The following is a 12,808-nucleotide window of genomic DNA, read 5'->3' as shown; positions in this document are numbered from 1 at the left end:
ACAGATTTTTAGGGTTGCATTTATTTTTTAAAATCAGTTAATCTTTCAACTATTTTCTTGGTTTACTGTCTTAAACTGGTTCAAATTTACTTACAAAAAGTCTATAATACCCTTGTTTTGTACAACTCTTTTCAAACTGGTTTCTTGAACTTGACAGGGAGTTCACCGTACTCAAATGACCTCTGCAGTCACCAGGTCTCAGTCCAATAGAGGACTTTTGGGATGCGGTGGGCATTCACATCCTGGATGTGCAGCCGACAAATCTGCAGCAACTGTGTGATAGCACGTGAATGATCTCCTTTTTACCTACATGTTTAATAAGAAGTTTATCATCTAGCCAAGATTCCCCCCATGCCGAAAAAATCTTTTCGCTACAGCCCTCTGATCTGACACTGGCCTGGATCAGAGGGCTCAGTGTGAGTATGAGCCAGCAGATGAAGACACTACACTACACACAAACATCACAGGTAGTTCTCACTGTGAAGTTGAGATAAGTGAGTAAAAGAAAAATTGTCTCAATCTGAAGAGACAATATTCATATTTGGTTGAATTTATATGGAATGACTCAACTGTTAAATGATTGTTATATGACAATGTCTGTAATACTGCAGTTATTAGAAGTTTTAAGTGTAACCTTTCTAAATTTGTTAAAGCGCACTAAAAATTAACAAATTCTGTGTAAATAACATCCTTTTTCTTAGAGTAGCATCCCCAACACTGTCTGAAGATCACTTTCTGTAGTTTCAGGAGTTGTTAGTGCACAGACTTGCATGCTTCCAGTGTGAATGCAGAGCAATGATGACATGATGAAGGAGGAGATTTCTGATTGGTTTTTACTACTGATGTGCAAATTTGGTTCTATGAGGTGCAATGTCATCATATTTGTTGAATTTTTTTTGTAAGGACTACCTGGGGTATTCTTCAGTAAGACACAAGGAACATCAACAGAGGCAGTTACACCGTACTATGACACCTGATTATGCCTACGCAACTTTTACAGCCACTTTTAAGGCCACCAGACTCCTTTAACAAAAAGTGGAACTTTGCTTGACAGAAAACAAAAACCAGAATACAACTTTCTGGTTTTACCTCATTGATTCAAATGTCAAAAGACGCATAAGAAATCAAGGAAATCAGCTGTGGAGCAACAAATTAAGTGAGCTGAGATGTTAAATTACTGCTGTAATCCAAGGAGACTGAACAGTATAACAGTTCCCCCTCAGAGAGAGCTGTCTGGCAGCACAAAGATAAAAAATATCTTTTAATCAATAGTTACTTATTCACATTTGTTTGTGTTATGGTGTCACTGCGACCTCACAGTTAACGTAGCGAACAAACAGCTGAGACAGCAAGCCTAGTCTAACTGGTTTGTCTGCCTGTGTACAGATGAGCTGCACACATGCCACTTCAGTCAGGCTGAGGCGATAGATGAGTTGAAATTGTATGCAGTGTATGGATTGTGTGTGTGTGTGTGTGTAGTCTGTGTTTCATAGAAACCCTGGCAGCTTCGGTAACATTAGAAAAGAACACCAAATTTATGGATGTGTGTATTAGAATTATTCCAAATAAAGTTTGAAAATGAGTTTCCCAGTATAGCGTGTTAAAGTATGGGAAAACCCTGGAACAACCAGAGTGATGGATTGTAGTGGTTTAAAATATTCATCTACAAATGCAAAGGTCCCTAGTTCAGTTCCAGGGTTTGACACAAATCCTCTGGCTGTTGCATCAGTAAGGCCACTTGTTATAAAAATCTGCTCATGAATTAGCAGCTTTTATATATCTCTTCATGCCTTTAAAATCAAATGATCATTATCTACCTGAAGCCTCGGTCCCTCCCTCTTTAATTACATTAAGCACACCTGGCATAAGTATGCACTGTTTTCACAGTTAACAGCTTTCATTCACACTTTACTGCAGCACAGACAATCACAGGACAGCTTCATTCATAATCACAAATATTCAGAGGATCTACTGGAGCTTATTTCAGCATGTTGATAGTACTGTGTTTGTTCAATTTACTTTAAAATCAAACAAACTTTCAGTGCATCTCACATTGGATCCATCTAGGCGCTAAATTAAAAGCTCTATTGACGTACAACTAGACGTTCCTCAAATTACATGTTTTTTCTTGGTGTGTACAATGGATTATAGGAACTTGCCTCACTATTAATGACATTTTGATACTTCTGCAGCAGCAACAATTACTGAAAATGAACTGTTAAAAAGGTTAAACATGTATCAATATTACATTGTATTAAAAGATCGATTCCAACATACATATAATGAATATTTTCAACATTGTTTATTTATAACATTTGTTAGCGAGTTGTGGGGCTGGACGGCGTCAACGTGTTAGCGAGCTAACCGCGCTAACGAGCTAACCATGCTAACGACATGCAGCCCACAGGGGCTGCACGGCCTAAAATCCCTTCATTTTCTCAAAAGTTGACAGCGCGCCTTATGTATGAATTCTGGTTGTGCTTACTGACCGCGAACCGATTTTAGGTGATACACGGAGCTCAGCAATCTGTCAAAAAATGTTCTAGTACGACTTTGGTAAGCTACGGATCTGCAGCACTTGATGGATTGTCGGAGCATTACGGCTACCGGAGTCTGGAGCCTCGCGGAGTGATACGTACTGTGCTTCAACGTAATATTACCGTATTGTGTGTGTATAAGGGCCATAAACGGCACCTGTTAAGAGACGTGGTTACAAAGAGGATTTCAAACTCAGTGCTGTCAGTAATGCAGTAGAAGTTGGGAACAGAGCAGCTGTTAAAACTGTCTTTGTTATTATGCTCAGCGTCTGTTAGTTTACATTTTGACTGCACAATTATGAGCTTTTTGTTATGCACAAAAACAACATTGTTTTCTTTTATTTATGGAGCATGATTATTTAATAAATGCTGATAATTTATTTTTGAGTAATTTCTTCATGTAAATCTATGCTGTATGCAGTGTTGGGAAGGTTACTTTTAAAATGTATTCCATTACAGAATACAGAATACATGCCCCAAAATGTATTCTGTAACGTATTCCGTTACGTTACTCTCATTGAGTAACGTATTCTGAATACTTTGGATTACTTAATATATTATCATGCTGTTTACAACTACATGAATGTACTATTGCTGTGATTTATTACTGTTACTGAAGGTTCGCGGCTCCGAACCGTAGTAAAGGGACCTCTGGCTAATACGGTGGGTTCTGTGTCGGGCTCGTAGCCGAAAACTAGCTTTACTTTGTTGTCTGGGTCAACTTTGCTAGCGAGAGACAGAGAGAGGCGTTGAAAGGCTGCTCCAACAGAACTTATTGTTTTTGGAGGAAAACACGAACACGGTGTACAGTCGAGTCTTAATAGCTTACTTACAACTGGGCTCGTCAGGCACTCTTCTTGGCTGCAGTGGTTATTATTATATTTACATGCTTCCAGCTCCTGTTTTTGCTCGATGACGGCTCGTACTTTTCCTTTCTCTCCCTCCCTCGCTCACAGACACATAACGGCTATGACAGTCCATTCTCCCTGCAGCACGGACTACACTGCCTATGATGCTACATTCTTTAGAGCTATACCTGTAGCATTCTGCCTATTAGCTTAGCACAACAACAACAGGCGCTCTCTCACCCAGGAAACACGCAGAGAGAGAACGTCACCCTGTAACCATGGCAACCGTAACGCTGCCACCCGGAACAACAGAACGTAGCTGTCAAACAAAACCCAAACAGTCCTGACCCGCCACAATATGAAACAGGAAAGTACCGCCGTGTAATCCATTTATTTCAACAAAGTAACTGTATTCTAAATACCACCTTTTTAAACGGTAACTGTAACGGAATACAGTTACTCATATTTTGTATTTTAAATACGTAACGGCGGTACATGTATTCCGTTACTCCCCAACACTGGCTGTATGTAAATAAAAATGCCTGTGTGACATCTGGGACACAGTGTGACTAAGAACTCTCTTTTTGTTGTTAACTTATGGCTTTAAAAAAATATCGAGATATATATCTTATATCGCCACCCAGCTAAAAAATATCGAGATATGAATTTTGGGTCATATCGCCCAGCCCTAACCTGGATCCAATCACAGCTGATTTAAATGGCCAAATTACTTCCTCAGCATGTCTTGAAGTTCTCCAGAGGCCTGGTAATGAACTAAACACTCAGGTGTGTTGACCCAGGGTGAGATCTAAAACTTGCAGGACACTGCAGGTGGTTTATAACAGGGATGCTGGTTTTAATACTCTCAGTGGAAGTCTTGTGTGTGGCCTTGTACTTGTTCCTCTAGTCCAGCTGGTGAGTACAAATTGTTTTAGTATGGCCAAAAAAAGATTTATCTGAGCCAGCATAACATGGCATACATGTGAATCATGAACTTGTGGTAGAAGTCCATGTTGACAATCTGAACTTAGAGAATGAATTCACAGAGCATAACCTGATGAACGTTTTTAAAGAACGAACAAGAAGTTTGCAAACTGTGGACTTGTTGACTGAAAATCACAGAGTCACAGGGGGAGACCGAGTCACTTTGAAACATAAGTTGATCCCAGGCTGCACAGCGCCAAGTGGACTTCCAGGGATTGATCTATGAATAGAAGCTGCACTGGAAGCCAACCAGACATAAAGGGGACCTTGAAGGTGAAATCAACAAGCTTTAAATCAGGTAGCGCTTTTGTTTTTTGGACCTGCCTTCAGAAATGTTTTGATCACACCACTTAAATGTAAACAATCTTTCAGATAATATATATTCATAGTGTTATCAATCTAAGTAAAAACCCGAATAATAAGCAAAAGAGCAATGATATTAGGAATAGAGGTTTTCACTGCTCACATAGCGTCAGGCTCCATTTACCTTTCATTATGGCCTGCAGGGAGGCCACCTCCTCCTGCCATTGGCTGCGGACCTGGTCGATGGCTTCCTGTTTGGTGTTTTCCGACACGGTGGCCACAGCTTTGATGGTCTCTATCTCAGCCTGGGCCTGAGAGAGCTGGGTCTGGACGGAGCTCAGCTCGGAATGGGCGTCCTCCAGTGCAGCTGTCTGCCTCTTCAGCTCCTCTGGAGAGAGGTGAGACATGAAATGAATGATGGGAGGAGAGAGGAAAAATGCACAATGGGACACTTGTATATTTCAGACTTTTTTCCTTATTCAGCACAATTTATTACAGAAAAAAATTGTTTATATATTTTAAAAGAAGAACCTCTTTCTACTCTGCAAGCCTTGGAGTCATTTACAAGGCCTGTTTAGTCTCTCTGTGGGGAATTTCACAGAATCTCCCACTGTGCCAGCTAGCAGGCAACCAGTGTTGCACCTCAGCATGCATGAGTTCAATTCAAACAGACAGTTTAAAAGGCCAAAGATGCTCCACAGCTATGTCCAACAAGACACTTTACATTGTGTAGAGTTTTATGACCATCCACACCTTCCCTGGTGAGGTAAAGCTCTTTGAACTTGGCCCGCTTCTGGTTGAACTCCACCTCCAGCTGCTGCTTGAGTTTGATGAACTCGGCCCTCTCCTGCTCCAGAGCTGCCACTCGCTGCTGTAGCACCGCTGAATGATAATGAAGGAGGAAAAAAGCAAAACAAAATTAGCTGCTGCTTACATGTAGTTGAAAAGAAATCATTCAAGTCAAAGGGCAAACATCCACAAAAATCAGTGCACTCATTACGTCGTTTATCTCATTACTAAGGACTCAAATCAGAGGGTGAATAAAAGCTATCAAGCCCTAAAATGATATGAATACAAATTATTATTGATGCTTTTGGGGATAAATGTGGTTCTTAGAAATTATGACAACTTTCAATTTTATGATTAAATATATCTAATATAATAAAACCAATAAGTACAACGATTAAATCACTGAATTCCTTGTTTGGTTCAGCCATAATGTTACGCAAATGTTAAATGTAATTAGGCTGAAACATGTGTTATTACATCCAGTACTATCTAATCTACTGATCATTAATGTAATAATGTGACAAAACAGTACAGAACTCACAAATTACAGACTAAATGTCTCTGGATAGCGATACAGAAATGAAAACATTAACAAATAATTTATTATTATGAAGTAGCAAATCTGCAAAATTTGGGAACTTGAACTGGAGACTACTTTTTACTTTAAACAAAAGTTCTAAATAGTGATTTTTGCAGAGTCATTTATTAATATAACAGACCTCACGTGGTTTCATGTGGTCAGTTACTTAACTTTTATTATACCAGCAAGTTTCAGCTCGTGACACCTTTAAAAACAGAGTAAAGTCCACCAGTGGCCTCTTTTACAAGGCTGTTAACAGTCAGCTAAATGGAAACTTTTTCTTAGATAATTTTAAATAACTTCTAGAGATATCATATGTAGAAGCTCATAAGAGAAGTGTGAGGGAAAATAAATATGATGTATGTTGCATTAGTCGTTTAGAAACATTTCATAAACAATCACATTTACTGATTGTTTTTAACCTTTTAACCTTTTAAACTTTCCACGTGACCAACCTTTTAAACTTTCCACGTGACCATCACCAATTTGACTGAAAAAAAATCCAGGGGAAAGATACAGTTCTTAAATGAAATAATGAAATATTTCAGGTCATTACTGTCACAACTTTTGTAGTAACGTTTTAAAATTTTCAATATGGAGAAAGCTACTTACTATTTTGGAGGGTAAGGATCTAAAACTATAGCTTTATGAATATGGACTATCACGATACTGTGTATAATATAATAATGTGTATAATGTGTATGTGTTAGTCCCCATAGGGAAATTGCTCCTCTGCATTTAACCCATTCACCCAGTGAAGCGGTGGGCAGCCACCAATGCAGCGGCCGGGGAGCAGTGTGTAGGGACGGTACCTTCCTCAGGGTAGCCGTTCAGTGGAGTCGAACCCCCGACCTTCCGATCATGGGGCCACCACTCTACCTACTGAGCTATCCCTGCCCCTAAACTGTGGACAAATAAGTATTTAAAAAAATCTATATGTAGAAAATATTTAGAAAATTTTGAATGTAATGTTAACAAAAACTTGGTTCTTTCTAATAATAATAATGAGTGGTGTCATCCCTGTTTTTCAGATAAATCTGGTTCTTATTAACTATGAAAAACATCTTCACATCATTTTATCATTTAATATATCTGGTATAATAAAACCGATAAGTACTCCCCTTAAAGATTATTTTAGATAAACATGTAAAAACAGACTCACCTTTATTACTTACACACTTGCATTTAATGAACCATCTTGATGAACACCCACATTTAAATTAAAAACAGCACAACTTGTTACATGTGTGCTACAATGCACAGTGGATCTACTAAAGCACAAAATTAATACCATATTTCACTCCATTATCAAACTTTAACTCAAACTTGACAAGATCTTCAAATGCTTTTTTATTGTTGGCATCACCTCACCGAGCACTGGTACGTGCAGTGCAAGATATTTTAGCCATCCACTGAACTGCTGGGACGATTTTCATGATTGACATCCCTTATTTCAAATTTTTAACTGTTATTCAGTTTATATGTTTGGCCCTCAAGGATTTATCCACATAAAAACATCAACAAAATAAAGGCAATATTTGTTGGGAAAACACAAAATAGCATAAAAAGCTGTCACAAATCAATACTTACTTGCAGCCTTTTTGAATTTACCAAGTCTGTTATGGCTTGGCTACATTTGAAATGTAGATTTATCTGAATCTTAAAAGGTAAAAAACAAACATGGATAACTCCCAGAAAAATCTAAGTAAACATGACCTCAATGAGCTGTAACCCGCTCTATGGTATGGTAAACCATAATTGATATTTGTTAAAAATCTTGCTCTGCTTAATTCGGATGAGCTGGATATTGAAGCCTTACAAACACATGCTGCCATCAGTAAAGTTGCAAAGTGCAGTCTTGTGGGGAAACTATCCAACATTGAGATGCAGAACCTAGTTAAAGGGCCTTTCTGTTTGTTTAGCCATCTATTATAAATAGGTCAATACTAATATCAGCTGATAAATTGTGCCCACCAATATGTCAGTCAGGCGACACATAAAATGAAGTATAAAAACCTCCCGCCAGCAAACACAACCAGTCACTGGTTTTCCTACGGTCCTACATTTTCCTACTTCTTCATCTCTTATTTAAAACCGCAGCGATACAGATAAAATCCTTAAAGCCAGACAGCCAAACGGAAACATTTACGAGCAGCCGGACGGTTCAGCTCAATTCCACCATGATCATGTGACAGCCAAACAAAAGGAAACACTAACTCCATCGCCACGTATTCATAAGTTTGTGTTGTATTTAAGCACAGCGTATATCAAGCTCTTTTTCTCACACTTACCTCAGCTCAAAAGCTCTGCATCTTTTCCTTCTTGGTATTAAAATAAAAGCCGACTGCTCTGGTGTGTAACCGATCACGTCAGGAAGCCACAAAGATCACATGATAGAGCGCATAAAGAAAGTCAGTAATTAACCGATTTAACAGCAACGCCAGTTCATGATGATGCAAATATAACAGAGGCTCAACCTCACAGCAGCGTTTCTGCCTTTGTTTGATAAAACAGTGACAGTTTGAGACAGAAAAGTGGGGACAGAGTGAGGGAAGGCACACAGCAGAGGGCCCTGGGTTGGACTCAAACAGCCTAGCGGCATAAGATCATCTGCCGAACAAGGTGAGTTAAACCGACGCCCGGCAACAGATTACTATTGTAAAAAGGAAGCACACCCACTTTAAATTCTAAGAGATTAACAACAGCATGTGACATATCACACCGTTTCTCTATCTATTTGTTTAAAAGTAAGCCAAAAATGCAGAAGCAGGCCTCAGTTAGCACCTTAAATGTTAAAGTTCATAACAACATAATTAGAAAAAAAACGGGCCAAATATGGCTTAATTGAAAGGGCTGCCAGTAGAAAGTGTCTTCTCACCAAGAAAAAAAAAAACATGGCAGAACGGCAAAGTTGTATCTGACCAAACGACAAGACTTCTGGAAATCTGTCCAAGGCTAATAGGACTAAAGTGGACATGTCTGGTTTCATTTTCAACAGTTTCACAGTCAGGTCTACACCTTGCTTTATCACATCCATGTTCAAAATGCCAAGAAAGCAAAGGCAAGGCTTCATAACCAGATCCCACACAGAAGGTGGTTGATATCATGTGACACCGCAAAGGAAGGAGTGTTTAAGAAGCAAGTCTTGATGCAGGGGTATTGGAAAAAAGTGACATTTAATAACAAAAAATGTAATAACACATTACAGGAAGCTGAAATAAAGAAAAAGACAGCCTTGCAGCAATCCACCACTTCATCTATTTCGTATGTCTCTCCAGCCGAGGGGTGGGCAACTCCAGGCCTCGAGGGCCGGTGTCCCTGAAGGTTTTAGATGTGTCCTTGAACCAACACAGCTGATTTAAATGCTTAAATTAGCTCCTGCAGTTCTCCAGAGGCCTGGTAACAAACTAATCATGTGATTCAGGTGTGTTGACCCAAGGTGAGATCTAAAACCTGCAGGACACCGGCCCTCGGAGCCTGGAATTGCCCACCCCTGCTCCAGCCTCACCTGCATCCTCCTAAATAAGCACAGGTAAACAGGGTGGTAACTTCCTAACCTGTGCTGAGTAATCCAAAATATAAACACACATAAGGCTATAATCCTAGTTCCTGCTGACATACAACTTAAGTTTTCACAGTACTCTAAGCAGTTCTGTGAAAACCTAAGTTTGTCCTTACTGCTCCACAAGTTTAACAGGGTAAGTAGTAGCCAAGTACCGCTAATCAAATGCAGTTGTTTAATTGATCAGCAGCATGTGTGACAACTTCTATAAAAGACTTGGCTGTTTGCTGGTCTGTGTGTTCAGGTGTGTGTTAATGCCATGACAATCCAAGGAGTGGACGTCCCAGCAAATTCACCAAACGTCAAATGGTGGTGCATTTCTCAGAGAAACTGCAAAAACACCCAAGAAATACATCTCAGACTACAGGGCTCAGTTAGCATGTTAAATGTTAATTCATAACACTACAATTAGAAAAAGACTGAAGAGGTATGGCTTGTTTAGAAGGGTTGCCAGAAGAAAGTCTCTTCTTAGGTTTGCAAAGCTGCAAGAACAATGTCCTTTGGACATACGAGATCAAAGTGGAGGTGACCACAATGAACAGCGCCACATCACGCCACATTACGGTGATGGAGGGGTGATGATTTGGGCTTGCAATCCACCATGATAATCCAATCTTCTCTGTATTCTAGAGTCAGATGTGATGGCATCTAGCTGAAAGTTGAAACTTGACTTAACTTTCCTGCAACAGGAAAATGATCCCAAAAAAGCAGCAAGTCTATAAGAGAATGGCTGAAAAAGAAAATAATCAAGGTGCTGTAACGGTCCAGACCTCACAATGAAATGCATTGAATTAATTCCAGCCACCTCAATTCCAACCTCAATGGACTGATGCAACATTGAAAAGGAGAGTGGACCAAAAATCCTCCACACCACAGTCAGAGACTGATACAGTCATACCAAAAACAATTACTTCACGTTAATGCTGCTAAAGGTTGTTCTGCAAGCTACTGAATCAGTACTCAGTTTTTCACACACTGCTTCTGCATTTATGCTGTTTCCTTCAAATAAACATGATTTGATGTTACATGATTATATTTAAACAATTCTAGAACTTAAATCAGAATAAAAAAATAGTTGCTAAACCTTTAAAACAAAACTGAGTAAATGCTATCTGTCCTTGACTCACCCCTTGCATAGTTAGAAAACAGGGCTTCCCTTCATATTTTAACTATCGAGACTGTTTAAATGTTAATTTCATGTGAAAATATTGTCTGGTGGGGAAAAAAACTAATCATTAGTGAGTCAGTCTGCTTCACAGGTGAACTGATCAGTAGAAACACTGTCATTGGTCAGTCAACTTGCCAAATGTACATTTTTACTGTTCCCATTCCACTAAGCCATTATATTGAACCCTGATACACTTCCACAAAACTTTCTATTATCTTACCCACACTAGTAAACCAGTTAAAGTCACCCCAGGCACCCACATTGGCGGTCAAAGCTATTTTATACCAGTTTCAAGTTAAACAGGCCCTGCATTTTCAGAAGTAAGTAATTCCCTCAAACCTCACGACTGAATGAAGGTAGGCCTGTTACTAATTACTGTTTCAAATATTCAAATCCTCCTTTTACTCACTGCAGGCAGCGCTTTGCACTTTGAACAGACACCGTCTTTTCTCTGGCTGCTTTTAATATATATTAAGATAAAAATCAAACCGCCACGAAGCAGTTTCTTTCAGTGTATTTTACCACCACCCTTTGTAACCCACTCCCACAGCAACTTTTGCTCAACAGGTGCCATTGTCAAGAAGTAATGACATGTGTATGACTGCTCAGTTCAAAGCAGCACCATTACTAACACCTGGCTCTCCAAAGATCTACAGGTATCTGCAGCTCAGTGGGTGAGCAGGTGACCATAGCCCATTTTGTCAGTCAGCATTGTCATCTTGTAAATCTTCCCCTTGCACTCTCATCTTCATCTCTCTTGTGTACTCATTGTTTTGGATTGTTAATTCCAGGTAAACTCCTCGACCGTCACTATTTCTACTTGTTGCATTTTCATTGTTACACCTGTCTCCCTCTCATTCACATACAATTTCTATTCCTTTCTCTCCAGAGCATACCTCCACCTCTCCAGGCTGCACCCTATTCTCCTTACAGATCACTATGTTGATCTGTGGCAAACATCACAGTCCATTGAAAATCCTGCCTGACCTCATCTGTCAGCCTGTCCATCATCAGAAGCAGCTCAGAGCATATCCCTGATGTAATCCCACCTTGAACCCATCTGTCACTCCTACCACACACCTCACCAAGTGCCATCTTAAAACATTATGTACAGGTTTATACGGCATAAAAACAAAGGTAACCACTAGGAGATGCCCCCATCCCTCTCTAATGTGTGTGTGGATTTGTGACAGACTCTCAAGCTACAGAGTGTTTGTAATATTACCTCCGAGGACGCATAAAGCTTAGATTGTTTTGCACGTATTACCGTTGTCGCAGTCTGTTTTGTTTAACATAAACCTGGACTGGAATTGTTCACACAGTTTGTATAAAGTGGGAGCCCCACGTTCAGCTCCTGAAGCTCCAGATGCTCTCAATGCCGCCTCTGGGTCCCTGGACCTCGGGTTGATAACCAAAGGGAAAGTCTCCTGCAGGATTTATCAGTATCCCGTAGACACCACAGAGCACGGCCACCGATGCGACCCATATGACTGACCCTGTCAGTGCAGGGCCGGACTGCCAGAGGCCAGAGCCGACCTTTAGATCAAATTAGTCAGACTAGCCAGAGCTAGGAGCTAACCAGCTAGGTGTAACATTACTAAAGAGACAACCACGTTAGCTTGGATATGTCACACATGCTCCTCATGTTCAGCTATACAGAGCTTCAGTAAGTTTCCACAAATTTGTGAACCACTGCGCAATGTTAAATGCCCAGCATGAGGCAGTGACACGTCGCATTGAGGATGCTAACTAGCTAATGTTGCCAGTGATGCAGAGGCCGTCGCTGGCTTCGCTGCTCCCAGCCCCTCAACACACCCACCACAAACCGCCAAAGACACAAGAAATTTACCGTCATGTTGGGACGACTGAGGGGATCCCGAGGCCTCCGAGGCCATGGTTTCCTGAGGGGGGCGTGAGGCAATTAGCAGGGCGGTGAGATCAGAGCTAGGAGCGTCCAAGAAAACAAGCTAACATCACAACTAGTGTCAAGCTAGCGACGAAAGAGTGCGACTTCTGGTTTGTCTTTCAAAATAAAAT

General features: G+C 40.2%; 1 protein-coding gene and 1 long non-coding RNA gene across 3 annotated transcripts in view; one reads left to right on the top strand and one right to left on the bottom strand.

The window, feature by feature from the left end:
- The window catches only part of rabep1 (rabaptin, RAB GTPase binding effector protein 1), a 46,131-nt gene extending 33,366 nt beyond the window's left edge, over nt 1-12,765 (bottom strand). For both annotated transcript variants that reach the window (XM_087847488.1, XM_087847489.1), the window contains exons 1-3: nt 12,621-12,765; nt 5,426-5,554; nt 4,857-5,060 (exon numbers count right to left, since the gene is read on the bottom strand). In XM_087847488.1, coding sequence (XP_087703614.1) covers nt 4,857-5,060; nt 5,426-5,554; nt 12,621-12,666 — 379 coding nt within the window. In that variant the 5' untranslated portion in view covers nt 12,667-12,765. The remainder of the gene's footprint in view (nt 1-4,856; nt 5,061-5,425; nt 5,555-12,620) is intronic.
- On the top strand, nt 5,013-11,556 carry LOC118453796 (uncharacterized). The gene is made up of 3 exons (XR_004843455.2): nt 5,013-5,070; nt 8,556-8,663; nt 11,420-11,556. It is a non-coding gene; the product is annotated as an uncharacterized LOC118453796 (long non-coding RNA).
- Nucleotides 12,766-12,808: the final 43 nt, after the last annotated feature.

This window comes from Neolamprologus brichardi, chromosome 10 (assembly GCF_056152115.1).
Source record: "Neolamprologus brichardi isolate AB-2024 chromosome 10, ASM5615211v1, whole genome shotgun sequence".
In the NCBI taxonomy this organism is placed as follows: domain Eukaryota; kingdom Metazoa; phylum Chordata; class Actinopteri; order Cichliformes; family Cichlidae; genus Neolamprologus; species Neolamprologus brichardi.
Note: the sequence above shows the minus strand (reverse complement) of the source record. Positions and strands in the feature narration are given on the sequence as shown.